General features: G+C 36.1%; 2 protein-coding genes across 3 annotated transcripts; both read left to right on the top strand.

Moving 5' to 3' along the window:
• Positions 1-5,150: 5,150 nt before the first annotated feature.
• LOC140820659 (NADPH-dependent diflavin oxidoreductase 1-like) lies at positions 5,151-7,483 on the top strand. Its single transcript, XM_073180977.1, has 7 exons — positions 5,151-5,447; positions 5,626-5,720; positions 6,504-6,572; positions 6,678-6,788; positions 7,076-7,201; positions 7,390-7,444; positions 7,479-7,483. The coding sequence occupies exons 1-7, from the start codon at positions 5,288-5,290 to the stop codon at positions 7,481-7,483; spliced, it is 621 nt and encodes a 206-aa protein (XP_073037078.1). The 5' UTR covers positions 5,151-5,287.
• Positions 7,484-8,036: 553 nt separating this feature from the next.
• Positions 8,037-9,641, top strand: LOC140820666 (NADPH-dependent diflavin oxidoreductase 1-like). Of its 2 annotated transcripts, XM_073180982.1 has the most exons (3): positions 8,037-8,101; positions 8,623-8,839; positions 8,937-9,641. In XM_073180982.1, exons 2-3 carry the CDS (start codon positions 8,650-8,652, stop codon positions 9,464-9,466), a joined length of 720 nt encoding a protein of 239 aa, XP_073037083.1. In that variant the 5' UTR covers positions 8,037-8,101; positions 8,623-8,649; the 3' UTR covers positions 9,467-9,641. The 2 variants fall into 2 exon arrangements, with proteins under 2 accessions (XP_073037083.1, XP_073037084.1); XM_073180983.1 differs by lacking the exon at positions 8,037-8,101 and having other exon boundaries at positions 8,700-8,839; positions 9,115-9,641.
• The last annotated feature ends 6,472 nt before the right edge of the window (positions 9,642-16,113 follow it).

Here is a 16,113-nt window from a genome sequence, read left to right as displayed (position 1 = left end):
GTATTCAGCAGTTTTGCTGTACCTCACTGACCTTTATCTGCGATTTACTCAATGATGTACGTGTTGAATTTCTTACTTTGTTTTTATTTGGATCATTAATGATTACGAGAAGCAGGTATTTTGGCTAGTTATTTTAGTAATGTTACAACGATCAGCTCCTGTGCCTAAAAGATCTGATGATGCAAAAACAGATTGGCACAATGGACGGGAAATTAAATACGCATCTGCTGATATTGTATGCTTCAGAAACAGGAAATGCCATAGATGCTGCTGAGCAGGTTGGTCGTGAGGCAGAGCGCCGCGGTTGCCCTTTTGTCTCTGTCCTCTCTGTGGATGAGTTTCATCCGGTATACTTCTACTCGTTATTTCAGAACATACCAACTTTCAGTTTTTTTAAATGTTTTGTAGGCTGATTATATTGGTTACTTGGCCAGAGTGACTTACCAAAAAAAGAGAAAGTGATTTTTGTGGTGTCAACCACAGGACAAGGAGATGTCCCTGATTCTATTAAGGTTTTATTTATGTTTAATGATAATAAATTCTTTGTTTTTGTGCTTAGCTTTAATCCGTCATAATCAAGATTATTTGGCAGGGGTTTTGGAGGTTTTTGCTGCAAAAAAATTTGTCACATGGGTGGCTTAATGGAGTTTGTTATGCCGTTTTTGGATTGGGTGATTCAAGTTACCAAAAATATAATGTAAAGTTTTATTTTTACTTTATTAAATCATCTTATGACCTTATTTCTAGATCAACACCTTATTACAATTCATGAACTTATTTCTAAAGGAAGGTATTCCTTCTTCCGCACTGTAAACATGCATTTTTTTGTTGAACATTCTAAATATAATGATGAAAAAAAAAGTGATCTTCTTGATATAATTGGCCTGATCTTATTTTTTTTCAATTGCCATAAATAGAGGAAATTTTTGGTTCTCCTGTTTTCAGATTACCAGGGTGTATTGTTATTGGATAGGTATCATATGTTTGGTTGTAAATTCTCATAATGGAATGTTCCGTCATAATTGTTTTAACAGATTGCATCTTCAAAAAGTTTTTTCCATAATCTTTCCTTGCTTATTAATTCCATGACATAAATGGATGTCGTAGTTTGTAGCGAAGAAGCTCGATAAACGACTGTTAGATCTTGGTGCATTGGCAATTATTGAAAGAGGTCTGGGAGATGATCAGCATCCTTCAGGGTACAATATTTATTCACATGATTTTAGATGATTAACCATTAGCTCTTATGAAATTTACAATATGGAATTTACGGTCTTTCCCCGTTTAATTCAATAAAACATGAGAAATGAAAGCACTTCATGTTGTTTGGATTCCAGAGAGATGCAAATTCAACGTCCAAATGGTGTTAGCGTGTAATCAATTTACAGGGAAACGTGTCAGTTTGCAATAGGACATTTTCGCTGCATTATAAACATTTTATGGATATCAGAGCAATTATGGAGTGTGCATCTAACATTAGGAATTCCACTCCTCCTACCTAATTATTTTCCTCTTATATATGAAGTCAAGTTTAGTGTGCTCGAATAACCTTCTAGTTTTGTGTAGTCCATATATGCGTAGAACACGAAATTTTAGTCTTGATGGTGTATTTTAATGGCTGTGTCATTTGGTACTAATTTTCACTTGCCAAAATGCTTGTAGTATGATGCTAATTGTTCATCTGGCTATTCCTGTGACAATGGCTGTAACGCCCGGAAAATTTAAAGGTCCACGCGAACCACGTGCATGCAATTATTAAATTCTTTGTATTTTAGTTAAATTATTTTAATTGCATTAATTATTTATGTGGTGCATATTGATATGTTAAAATTATATTTTCTACATGATTGCTTTAAAATGATATTTTTAAGGAATATTCAAGTGACGATCGAGGAACGGGGACCGAGGGCTGAAAAATAGAAAATGATTTTTATTAAATAATTGTTTTTAATTATTTAAAGTATGGGCGATGCGTTTTCTTATTTTTGAAAAATAAAGGGTTTTGAGGTGATTTTATACGCCGGGACGTAAATTTTATCGGTATTGGATTTTTAAATAAAATGCGAGCTTTTTAGCAACGCGGCTAATAAATTCACAAATTTATTTTAAACAAAACTATTTTTACATTTTAATTAAACTTAATTAAAGACTAATGGGCCTAATTAACTTTCCTAATGGGCCTAAGATTGATTAGTGATTTAATTAAGTATATAATATACTAATCTACCCATTAAACCCAAGAAAACTCACGCCTCACTCTTTAGAAATCTGAAAATTCCCCTCCCTCTCTCCCAACACATTCACGGCACACACAAATTTCTTGGAAGGGTAAAGCATCAATTTTTCAAGGGGAAAATCAAGCCAACGTCTTCGTTCGTCGCCGTTCTTCGTCGTCAACGATTATTCGTGCGTTTAAAACGCAAAGGCACGCCATATTTCTTCCTTTCCTCATCTTTCACATCATAGTAATTATTTAAAATTGTTGGCATGAAAACAAGACACACACCTTATATTATTTTCGTTTATGCATATTATATGGATTTTTAAAGCATGTGTTTTGATCCAAAATTCATGAAATTCAAGTCTCTAAGGTGCTGCCATGATTAGGAAGGGTTAGGTGTATGTTTTACACAAGTTTAAAGAGTCTTAATCACCCCCAAAACGCTGCAAATATGAAAAGGAAAAGAAAAGCTGGTAACGTGGGAAGCAACCTGCAAGGGACGTGAGTTTGTACTGTTTGTTCAAGCCAAGGATTTCGGATCTTTGCATGGGCTGGTGGGGCGCAACCAGGGCTCGTCCAGGGTCAGGGGTGGTCTCGGTATAGGGCTGGGTAGGGTCCTAGGATGGCTAGGGTACAAGCTAGGGGCTGGGGAAGAGTCCACGTAAAGTGGGACTCTCCCCATGCGTGTGGACTGCTGGGCTTCGGGAGAGATTCCAGGGGCCATGGCTTGGTCTGGGCGCGAGCTAGGTAGTTCATAAGGGTCCTAGGATGATGTTAAGGGGACGGGCAAGGTGCTGGAGTAGCTAGGCTTGGCGCTGGCTCGAAGAAACGTGAGGGGCCGCAAGGCAGCAAGGTGACGCGCAGGGTAGTTTCCTGGATACAGAAGTTGTGTGCGGGATTCAGGCGGCTCGTGCGCGTGGTCCAGGGCTTGGGCTGGACTGGGCTCGGGTCTGGGACTGGACTAGGGTCGGTAAGGGTCGTGGGTGGTCAGTGGTTAGGCGGCTAGAGGAGTTCTAAGGTCACTAGGAGTCTTGGGTAAGGAAGGGCTCACGCACAGATTTTATGGCCAAGTTCCAGGAGTGTTTTGGGCGGGCCATGGGTGGTTTTACGGGCTGGGCTTGCACAGTGGAGTCCCTAGATGAGTTGGTTAGGTTTTGGCTCGAAGTGGCTCGGGCGTGGCTCGAGTAAATTGAGAGACGGCTCGGTGTGTTCGGGTGAGGGTCATATTTCGAATTTAAGAAGGAAAAATTGATCCAAGGGTCCACGAGTGTGGCTAATGACTTGGGAGGGTAGAATAAATACTAAAAAGGTTATGTTAAAAATTTGGGATCAAAATATCGAGTTTTGGATTTATTCGGAATTTAATCGCCGCGCGAAACGTCAATTAACGAGTTAATTGAAAAGTCTAGTTTTATGCCTTATAAAATTATGAAAAATTAGAGTTAAGCTTAAATAATTATTATAAGTCTAAGTTTTTGATTTAGGAATTTTATGATGAGGTTTGGGATTTTTCGGGATTTAAAACGCATTAATACGTCTCATTTAAGGAATAAATTAAAAGTCATTGATTTAGGCCAAATAAAAATATGAGAAAATTCACGTAAGCTTAAATAATTATTTGGGACATCTTAGAATCATAAAATCAAGAAAATAATCGAATTCGTAAAAAGACGAGTCCAGGGGTAAAACGGTCTTTTTACGTCGAAAAATTAGTAAAGGTCATGGCAGTGCCCGAAATACTGTTTTCATGTTAATTATGATATTTTTATATGTTAATGAATTTATCATGAATTATTTATGATTTTAAATGTCAAAAGGAATTTTTATGGTTTAAAGAAGACATTTAAATACGTGTTGCATGCTTGGTTTCAAAAAAGGAAAAAGATATGTGTTGTTAATGATTTTATAAAGTGATGTGAATGAAAAACGTTGAAGGAAGTGAATTGATTGTGACGAGTTCGTTAATGATGGCAATGTCGTGAGGGTGATGATCCCAGTGAGAGCCCGACGATCGTGTTTCCATCGTTGTGAACAGAGGATACGTGTCCAATGAGGACGAAAGTAAGAATGGGAATATCGTGAGGGGAAAAGGCCCCAGAGGGACCCCGTTTACGGGCCAAGGCCCCAGAGGGAACCCCAACGAACGTTTTTCTATTCGATAATGATTGGCCAGGGCCTAGTTGACCGGTGAGAGTGTTGCTGGTGTCCCCCGCCGCCCAGTACTGTGGTTATATGTAGATGGATCCATCAAAAAAGAAAAGAAAGAAAAAGGGTCACAATTAACAATCTGAATTCAACAGAGGATAAAAGAAAAAGTTATGTTTATGTTTAAAGGATTTTATGTCATGTTGAGGCAAAAGTCAAAGTTTACGCATATCATGAAAAGTATTTTTACTTAAAAGTATTTTCACTGTTGCATGTGATTTTATTATGTATTACTCGTTATTAAAGATTATGGTGTGTTGAGTCTTTAGACTCATTAGGTGTGATTGATGCAGGTGGTATTGATGGGGTTCTAGACAGATGATTCTACTGGACTGAAGGTGCACACAACCCGAGGACCGGCGCGTCATTTCCGCATTACGATTTATGATTTTAAGTTAAAGATTTTAAGACTATTTAATTATGATTTTTGAGAGATTTTGAGAGGCTTAGTATGGGCTATACCTTTTCAAACTTATTGTTTTTAAACTTGGTAAAACAGTAGACGTTTTTATTTTACGACAATTGCACTCGAGTTTTGATATACTAGTTGATCGAGGTTTTATTTTAAAGAGAGCAAAATATTTTATGAAAATATTTTCTAGTATTAATTATATCATTTTCGAAAATGAGGTTAAGAAAAAAAAAAAAAATTCTAGTACTTTTAAAGCAATAAAAAGACAGGCGTTTCAATGGCTCTCAGATGATTTGTGCACTTTATGTTGTTTCCTGCATATTTTAAGATATTCAACTTTTTAATTTTCATTTATTCAAATTAATGTGAATATTTTAAATTATTCATTCTCATAAAAGGTTTATGATTGGCATTTCGTTCATAGGTATGAAGGGGCTTTGGATCCCTGGATGTCCTCCTTGTGGAATATATTATATCAAATGAATCCCAAATTACTTCCAAATGGTCCAGTTTTTGTCAATCCAGATGCAGCTTTAATTGATCGACCTAGAGCACAAATTATATATCATGACATCAATGAAGGGGTACCACCAGTTTCAAATGCCACAGGTTACTTGTTTCTTAGATATTTGGTGAACATGAAAGTCCAACAAGTCTTCCATATTTCATTGTTTCATTATTCCTCGATATTATAATGCATTGATGATATCCAAAGTTTTTATTTTATTAGAAATATGTCTATGTTTCTGCCACTATAAGATCGTATTGAAGTGAAAACTCTGTACAGGTTTGAAGTATCTTGAGATGCAGGTTGAGAGGACCCGTTCAATGACTCCTGCAGTACCTTCTGGGAAGAACAGGCCTGAGTGCTTCCTGAAAATGGTATTATCATCATATTTTGTCTTTAGCAGTAAAATAGTTGTCGTGATATTCTGTTTACCTGTTCAGTTGTGCTTTCTTCATCTACAAGTGTTTTGAGTCTTTCAAAACTATTCCGTCAAATTTCAGCAGTATAGCATATCTTTCTTCCTAGGGATAAATCCTTGACTTGAGAATATTTGAAAGTGTGTTTTTCTGACAGAAATAGAAAAGGTTTCCGATCCACAGGAAGCCTGTTTTGACTATAATTTACCCACAACCTACTGACAAGAACACTGATTGTAAATTTGTAATGATGTATATATAGATACCAAAGTTTTTATGAGGCCACACGTGCTTCCAAAAGCAACTTCTTTTGGTTCATGAATTTGATTGGTTACAATATAATGACAAAGCACTTGATCAAACAACTCTTGTCTGTTTGTTCTTGCTGACAACATTCAAATGCTTTTTGTTGTTGGTTGGTTGAGGAACTGATGGAAGTGTGTTTTAGCTACAGGTTGATCTGGAAACCTTTGAATTGCATTTTGTTTCATGTGCACTGAGTTTTTCCCATCTAGTTAATTTTCTTAAGAAATGATTGGGTACTAGAGGGATGAGTTGATTTGTTTTTTCAGTTCATCTGTCTATTTGAAACTCATGTGCAAGGTATATAAGTATCCATAGGTTACACATGCTCCTACCGGTAAACATGAGTATTGAGTTGCTTGAAAATATGATAGATATGAACAGTTATCATATATATCGAATTTGCACCTTAGTGATCAAGTTTGTTTGTAATTATAGACCAAGAATCTTCGATTAAGTAGAGAGGGCAGTGGTGTGCCCCACTTTGAGTTCGATGCTGTTTCATCTGTAAGTCATGCTAAACATTCTCAAATAGGAAGTTGTCCGTTTTCTTTTATGGTTAAAACCATACATATGTTCTTTTCTATTAATGTGTTGTGTTCAGGTCTGCAGTCAATAGAATATGAAGTGGGCGATGTTCTTGAGATTCTTCCAGGTCAAAGTTCTGCCGCAGTAGATGCTTTCATACAGCGTTGTAATTTGAACCCTGAGTCTTACATAACTGTATGTAGTTCTCCATTTGAATTTCTTTATCGGTGCTTTTTCTTGAAGATTTTTTCAGTGTTTTCCGTGTGCCAATATCACAAATGTAATACTATCCCCTCTTGATCGTTCCTTTAATACTTTTTTCTATGTCTTGTTTAATCATCAGTTGTCCATACATGTTACACGGACCACTGGACTCTTGCATTGGTTACCATGATAAATTGCTGCTTGGTGCTTTATCTAAGTGGATTTGGTTTGTTTAACTAGTTCTCCAATTTTATTTTCATTACAATACTTGTCTTTAGATTCAGCCGCGAGATAAAGGGAATAAAGCTGGGATAAATACCTCCTTGTTCCCTGTGAAACTAAAAACTTTTTTTGAGCTGAATATGGATGTGGCCTCAGCTTCTCCTAGACGTTACTTCTTTGAGGTAAGCTTGTACCAATTGATTTGTATCTTTTGCTTTGTCAATTTATTCTGAATTGAAGATATGATTGATTGGTGTATCCTGTGTCGCAATATCTTAATCTTGCACATCTGCTTTATTATCAAGACAATTGTTTCTGATGTTCTCCATAACACATTCAGTTGTTGTTTCTAATCTATGGGCTTCTTTAGGTCATGAGTTTTTTTGCCAGTGCTGAACATGAGAAGGAAAGGCTTCAATATTTTTGTGATACCCTTGTCCCACATCGAAAAAAATCAAGATTAAATGAGTTTATAAAGGGCTACAATGGACTTCTATAGCAACTTGGATTAATCATTTTCGTAAAGCGAGGACGGATACGAAGTAGTTGCTATAGGGGCCCATTGTGCAGTCACGCAGGCGCGGGCCCGGGCTCGGGGCGTGACAGAATGGTATCAGAGCCGGTCACCGGCATGGAACACCGAGAAATAAGTGCTATGCGGGGCAAAGTGCTACGTGCATGAGAGCCACCTCTTGAACCTGCGGGGCAAAGTGCGACATGACGGGAGCCACCTCTTGAACCTGTAGGAGCCACCTCTAGATTCTCGGCGCTGGTGGATCGAGTGGTCAGGCCGCGACGGGGACGTCGCGTTCTGAAGGAGGGGTGATTGTGATACCCTTGTCCCACATCGAAAAAAAATCAAGATTTAAAATGAGTTTATAAAGGGCTACAATGGACTTCTATAGCAACTTGGATTAATCATTTTCGTAAAGCGAGGACGGATACGAAGTAGTTGCTATAGGGACCCATTGTGCAGTCACGCAGGCGCGGGCCCGGGCTCGGGGCGTGACAATTTTGCCTCGCCAGAAGGAAGAGATGATCTATACCAATACAACCAGAAGGAGCGAAGGACTGTTTTAGAGGTGACAAGATATTGTTAATTTTCTACAAGTATTATTTTGCATTCATTTGTCCTTTAGATTTTCTTATTTCTTATGTAAACCTTTTTCAACGTATTTTTACGGGTAAAATGTACTATGCGATATACCCTGGAAAATGCAAGACATTTGTCTGATATTCTCCTTTGATGTTTCATCTTGTCCCGGGAAAATGGTAGTGTCCTTGGTTTGCAACTTTTATTTCTGACCTGTTATATTTCGGAAAATATACCACTAAACCATTTGCATCAAGGAAATAATTTTGTTTTGTACGCATAAACTGTGATTTCTTTCTATTGATGAACAAAGGAAAAATAAGAGCATCGTCTTTAAATATTGCTTCATATCAGAGATATAATAGGTAATCTTTTTTAGGTTTTCAGATAACGTGCTCTTTGATAGGTTCAAGTGCTTCATATTTATGTTAGAAGGACGAGGAGAATTTATGAACTCTTCTCTACTCTGCATTCTTACTCATTTTTCACCGGAGCTGTAATGTAATGTAGGTATTGGAGGATTTCCCTTCTGTGCAAATGCCCTTCGAATGGTTGGTACAGTTGGTTCCTCCATTAAAAACAAGGGCCTTCTCCATCTCTTCTTGTCATTCAGCTCATCCAAATCAAGTGCACTTAACGGTAAGTGTGGTCACGTGGAAGACCCCATACAAGAGGAAGCGTTCAGGTCTTTGCTCGTCTTGGCTAGCCAGTCTTGATCCTCAGCAGAGTGAGTCCATTATCATATTCTGACTTCTATCTATTATACCAAGAAAATCTTAGTCTCCTGTTATATACTTTCACAAATTGTATTTAATCTTCATCAGATGTACTAGTAGCAGTGTGGTTTAAGAAAGGTTCGCTTCCTCCTCCACCGCCATCCCTTCCTCTTATCCTCATTGGTCCTGGAACGGGATGTGCACCTTTTCGTGGATTTGTGGAAGTAAGAGCACTTCAAAATGAATCTGACCCAACAGCTCCGATGATTTTTTTCTTCGGATGCAGAAACAGAGACAATGACTTTCTCTATCAAGATTTTTGGATGAAACATTCACAGAACGGAGGGGTACTATCCGAAGACAAGGGTGGAGGATTCTATGATGCGTTTTCAAGGGACCAGCCACGGAAAGTGTATGTGCAACACAAAATTAAGGAGCAAAGCACTAAGATATGGGGTTTGCTTAGTCAAGGTGCTTCTGTGTACATTGCTGGATCGTCAAATAAGATGCCTTCAGAGGTATTATCAGCCTTTGAAGATATAGTTTCTGCTGAAAGTGGGGTTTCGAAAGAGGTTGCTTCGAGATGGATTCGAGCACTGGAGAAGGCCGGCAAGTATTATGTCGAAGCCTGGTCTTGAAAATAGTTGATTTTCTCTTCTTATTTTTTTAATAGAGTTGATTCTCTCATTTAAATACAAGAAAATGGTTGGAAAAGAGATTAGGAACATTATTGGTCTGAGAAATTGATTCTTGCGATATTCTAACTTTGATATTTTTGAATTACATTTATATATGCATTATTATTTTTCGGTATTAGAAATGTTGAAGGAAAAAGATGTAAATATAATATATTTGTGATCAATTTATCACAATCAAAGATATGAAACATCGTGTGTGTGTGTGTATCTATACTATTATATTAAGTATGAGGACCTAATAATAACCGCTCTATGAGGACACCAACTTTATTTCCTGTTTTACCTTTTTAAATTTTTTATATTTACTATTTTATTATAGTTGAACCCCTAATAATAACCATCTCTATGAGGACATCAACTTTCTTTCCTATTTTACTGTAGAACCCGTAAATTAGACTGCGTATAAGCCATGCATAATTCTAGTATTTAAAATTAAAATGATTTTTATCGTATGAGTATTTAAATTCTTTTCTTTAAATTTATTTATTTTACGCAGTAGTTTAATTGTTATCTTTCTAGTTAAATAAGTGAGGCCGGACTGGAGATGGAGTATTGAGATAGTTAATAAAGACTTATTTAAGAAGTGGTAATTTAGCATGCTATTAAATATATTTTATAAAGTTGTCATGCATGCAAGTTATTAAATTTCTTTGGTATTTTATTTAATTGTTTTTAAAGCATTAAATGTATGTTTATTTCATTAATTTATGTTTAATTATTTTTATGCATTTTAGGCATAATTAATGCATGATAGGATTTAATCCATGAAATTCATGCATTAGAATTTCTAGATTCATTTCACGTTCAAACGAGGATCGGAGACCGGAAAATTTTCAGGAAAATTATTTTATTATACGATTTATTTTTATAAATTAAGTTAAGGTATTTTTAAGGGTATTTCTCAAAAATGACATTTTATTTGGGTATTTTTACTCGCAATACTTTATTTTTAACGGTACGCAAATTTAATCAAATCAGGGGAAATTATGAGGTTTCGGCTAATATTTTCAAAAGCTTTCCAACACGAAATATTTTTCGGGAGTGTGTTTGAATTCAATGGGCCTACGTTTAAGTTTATTAGGCTTAATACTCTTTTTAAACTTTAAATTTAAAAATTTTGGCCCATTAATTAATTGTTTACTATATAATTAACACTTAAACTCCAAATACCCTAAACCTAATATTCTAAGCAGCCGACACACCCCTCCCTCAAACATCCTCCCCTCGGTTTCTTCACCAGCAGCTGAAAGCATAGGTTGTTGGCTTGTGTTTGCAAAGAAAACATCTCCCGGCGCTCTTCTCCTCATTCTCCTCGAGTCTTTACATCTTAAGGCACGCCTCGTATCTCTGTTTTGGCATCATTCATGTTCAATATTACTGTTGTGTATGCATTTGTGTATGATATCTCTCGATCCAATCCAGTAGCGTGAAGATGTCTCATGTTTGTTCAAATTCGTGCATGTTTTCTCATCCCACTCACGCTTTGTTTAAACTATTGCAAGGGGGCTGCTGCGTGTGGTGTGGAAGGGCTGTTACACCGAGAGTAGGAGGGCTTGCAAGCTAGATCGGGGTGCGGTGAGTTGGGCGAGAGAGGAGCGTAATCCTTGAAGTCATGGCACTGGGTGAAGGAGATCGCGTGATGGGTTGGGACCAGCGGTGCAAGGGCATACCGAGGCTTGAGCCAGGCTGTGAAGGGCCCGAGTAAAAGCTGATGGTGGCTCGATCCCTGCTGGGACCGTCCCTGCACTTGATCGAGCGGACTTAGGAGAGGAGCCGCGTTTTGAGTGGTTTTGGGTTAAGCTGCGGTTTTGTTTGGTTTCGGTAGTTTAGATGGAGTCATTAAGTGCCTAATGGTGTGTAATAAAGCTAGGTCCATGTGGTGGGTTTAGAGAGGACCGAAGGTGAGGAAATGGGGGACATGTGTTGTATTGAGATAATGACATAGGGTGGAGCCATGTATAGGATGAATGATATTGCAAGTGGGAGTGGCCGAGATTTTTTTCACTTGTTGGACCATCAGCCGTAGGTTTAATGGCATGGGGATAAGATTTTAGAATCATTATAGTGTTTTTAAAATATGATAAAAAGTTAAGGAAAAATTCGGGTAAGTTTTGATTCGATTCGGGTTAAAATCGGGACCCCGGTCCAAGTTTTAAAACAAATCGATTAAGTTTTGTTTTGGGCTCTAATTTATGTCTAGCGATGCTTTTATTAATGTTTTTGGAATATTTTAAGGAGTTTGGTAAGCTTCGGGTAAATTTTAGAGGTCCAGGGGTGAAACGATAATTTTTTTGGTTTTCAGGGGCAAAATGGTCATTTTGCACACGAGACGAGATTTTGGTCCTAGCAGCGTCCTAAGCACAAATCATGATATTTTTAAATGTTCATGCATCACGTTTACGATTTTTACGCTATTATAATAATTATGGTGCATGCTTAGTTTAAAGGAATTAAGGAAGAACACTCCGTCTCCGCCGCGCCGCGTCGTTATTTCGTTTGTTTTCTGTCAAAACAAACCAAGGCATGTTTATATCTCTTTTGACTCTTCAATCAAGTCATATAGATATTTTTTAAATTATCGCAAGTAAATGATTTTAATACAGGAGATTGAAATTTTTCAGATTTGATGATACCATTTAATTATATTACGTGCATAGAAATTTAAAATGTTCATTTTTGAGATTTATGCGATATTGCTTGTGGCCGTAGCACTATCATGGGAGACTTTGTAAATCCGGTCGCCAGTTACCGGTCAGTTTCAGTTTGTACCACCCAGTATACTGTGGCATTTTGTCTGATCAGACGAGCATATTTAAATCCGATCGCCAGTTATCGGTCCGGTCGCCAGTCACCGGTCATTTTGCAGTTTATATTAGTGCAGTGGTCACTTGCGGATACCATAATCTCACCAGAAAATTATTACTTGATATTTATGACAGGGCTCGATGGAGCAACCATTTTTACTACGATGTTCAGTTTAGTTATGCACGTATTATAATTGTTTATGGCGAAGTATTTTCACTTTATGACTCCTGATATGACATGATATTTTTACCCCATGCAAATTTTACTATATTATTTCTCGTTATTTACGATATATGCATGTTGAGTCTTTAGACTCACTAGACTTGATTGTTGTAGGTACTGATGATGTCGGGACCGAGGGCGGGGACCAGTGAGCTAGCTTGGGTCGGCAGTAGTGGAACCCGAGTACCTCATTTTCAGCACTTACGATTTTTATGCTCAAACATTTATCTCTTGTTGAATTATTTTAAATTGTTACTTTGCAAACATTAAATTCTTCCGCTGCTATTTTTTTAAACATTAAACATTATTTAACAGTTTATTTTATGAATTTGATTCTCCGTTTAGTTTAAAAGAAAATTTTTAATTTTTCCGCAAATTTTCAAGCACGAATTTTCGGGCCGTTTCAGCTGGTATCAGAGCCTATGTTCTTGTAAAGGGTTACACTACTACTGACCACGAGAAGCTCACGAAGTCACGTCTTCGGTGTGTAAGTTTTACATTTACGCATTTTATTTAAAGCATGAATTATTTTAACAGCATGATTTCATGAAATATTTTACGTTCATATTTTCTTATTCAGTATTTACTTAAATTTAAAGAAATTAGGGAATTATTCATGTTGGTTACGTTTGGGTTATATGTATGGAACAATATGCCTCCTAGACGCCTTGTTGAGCGCGCGAGGGATGATGAGCGCCGTCATGAGGACGGTGAGCATCAGAGGCAGGAGGGAAATGCACCTCCACCCCCCACCGGACATAAATGAGAATTTTGCTATTGTGAATTAAGAGAGGTCGTAAATTATTTGACTATATTAATTTTTGGGTTAGTAGTACTGATGTTCTATTTATGGGCCATAAATAAACTTAAAAATTATGAATGCTTTTGAGACTTGTAGAATTTCTAAGAAATTATTAATGGTTCTTGGTTGCTAGTCGAGTAAATTTTTGAGGATTTCATATAAGCAACAGCGATTCGAAGACTACGACAAGCAGTAGGATTATAAATGTACAATTTGAGGATTTTAGGTATCTATGGAAAAGTAAGATTAATTATGATAATTTATTTAGGATGCATGCCCTACATAGTTGGATTTGAGGATTGAATTGCAGGAGTTGAGAATTTTAAGGACCTAATTGTAATAACCAATTATTTGAGGACCTAAGTTCAAAAATAAAATTCTAAGGGACTATTTTCGAATTTACCAAATTTTGGGATTGAATTTCGAGTTCGAGAATCTAAAAGTTTAATGAGGTAAAAATGAAAAAATTTTATGGGGACAATGATGCAAATTTCGGAGAGTTGTAGGGCCAAAATTGTAAATTTGGAGAACTGTAAGGGTCAGATTGCAATTTTCAAAATTTTAAGGATTAAATGCGAACGTTTGAGGAACACTTGGGATTTTAAGTATTTATAGAAATGTAAGACGTGTTATGGGAATTAATTTCGAGTTTAATAAACTTAAGGCTATTGAACCTTATGATACGGGAAATCTATAAAATGAAATTGGGAATACTGAGAACTAATGGGTAATTGTGGAATTTCGAGATTTAGGAAAAAAAAAATTGGATGATATTCGAGGAGAGTAAGAATTAATCTACAATTTTAAGAAACTTGAGAACTTATTTAGTAGTAAGTGAGAATTGAACGGTTTAAATGGTAGGATTTTTCGGTTATTTAGGCTCGAAGGAAATTAGAATATTTAGATGTTTGGGTTATAAGGTATAATGAATGGTAACCAAGGACATTGTAGGATGAATCAATCTTAGGCGTGAAATTTTAAGCGTTAGTGAAATAATGTTCTGGCAAATTAAGAATTTAAAGTGATGATGATTTAAGGTAAATTTGATCGGTTAGTTAAGCTATAAGAATAAACATTGAGTTAGTAAATTTTTGGGAACATAAGTTTGATGTGTCACAAGTTTTAGTCATGATCTTAACAATTAAGATTATACCTTGTGAGAATTTTAAAATTTTGGGAAGTTGGGTACGATGATGGTTAGTTTAATTGGTAGACGCACGTAAGAGGTGAGGTAGACACCTTGTCTTGAGAAATTTTGGAAGTCTTTAACAAACTTGGGACTAAACGGATATGTGTATTGGAATTATTTTATTCAAAGCTATTTGGATTAGGTAAGTCTGAATTTCAAATTTATGGGATATTTGTTCATACGGAAATTTTGGGTGAAATTAAAAAAAAAAAAAAAGGAATTAGTTGTGTTCAATATAAGTTATCAATTGATGAATATTAAGATTTTTTTTTATCAAGTAAGAAATCTAAAATCTTGATATGGGGATTCTAGAATTCTATGGGTTATAAGTGAAATTGATTTATTAAAGTTGGTCTAATGTTACCTTGGGCTAACTTATTAAGTTTATATGCTAAAATTAAGTAAGCATTAAGGATACATAAGAATGCGACACTTGTTCCAATGAGGAAGTTCAGAGTCTCAGGCCTCAACTAGATTGTAATTGGGAAGAGGATAGTTGAGCAGGTAATTGATGCTAGAAGTGTTATTATTGAGGTAGAAGGTCAATGTTGTATAATTGAGTTTTATGGATTAACGTTATTCGAGGTTTAAGATTTACAACGATTTCACACCCGGGATGCACTTGTAAATAATAAGTTATAGTGTCGTAAGATAAAGATTCGATTTCAGGATTTTAGGCTAATACTACTATGAGGTTGAAATAAGGTGTAGCCTTTAAGCGTTCTACTGAGAATAGTAGTCGATCAGTAAATTTTGGTACAAAGGTTTCTTAAGTCGAACTGTATAAATGCTAATATAATAAGTCGATGAATATTACGAGTATAGTATAAGAAAAGTAAGGTGCGATAAGTTCGGACATCCATTTCTAGAAAGAAGAATTGCGAGGTAATTCAAAATTTGGGGCTATCGTTGAATAGAACTAAGTCACCATAAGTTGTTTTAAGTTGCGATTCACAACGAGGATTTTGGTAGACAAATTTATTAATGATTGACTATTGAGGAGACGTAAGGATACCTTAATATTTAATCAAAGTAGCGCATCGGAAGCGTGGATTATTAAGATTCTAGAATTAAGAGTCTAAACTTTTTGTTTATCAAGGATAAGCCAATTTCGAGGACGAAATTTCTTTCAAGGGGGGAAGGATTGTAGAACCCGTAAATTAGACTGCGTATAAGCCATGCATAATTCTAGAAATTTATGTTTAATTATTTTTATGCATTTTAGGCATAATTAATGCATGATAGGATTTAATCCATGAAATTCATGCATTAGAATTTCTAGATTCATTTCACGTTCAAACGAGGATCGGAGACCGGAAAATTTTCAGGAAAATTATTTTATTATTCGATTTATTTTTATAAATTAAGTTAAGGTATTTTTAAGGGTATTTCTCAAAAATGACATTTTATTTGGGTATTTTTACTCGCAATACTTTATTTTTAACGGTACGCAAATTTAATCAAATCAGGGGAAATTATGAGGTTTCGGCTAATATTTTCAAAAGCTTTCCAACACGAAATATTTTTCGGGAGTGTGTTTGAATTCAACGGGCCTACGTTTAAGTTTAT

Source organism: Primulina eburnea, unplaced genomic scaffold, assembly GCF_022965805.1.
Source record: "Primulina eburnea isolate SZY01 unplaced genomic scaffold, ASM2296580v1 ctg1320_ERROPOS1310249, whole genome shotgun sequence".
Classification (NCBI taxonomy): Eukaryota; Viridiplantae; Streptophyta; class Magnoliopsida; order Lamiales; family Gesneriaceae; genus Primulina; species Primulina eburnea.
Note: the sequence above shows the minus strand (reverse complement) of the source record. Positions and strands in the feature narration are given on the sequence as shown.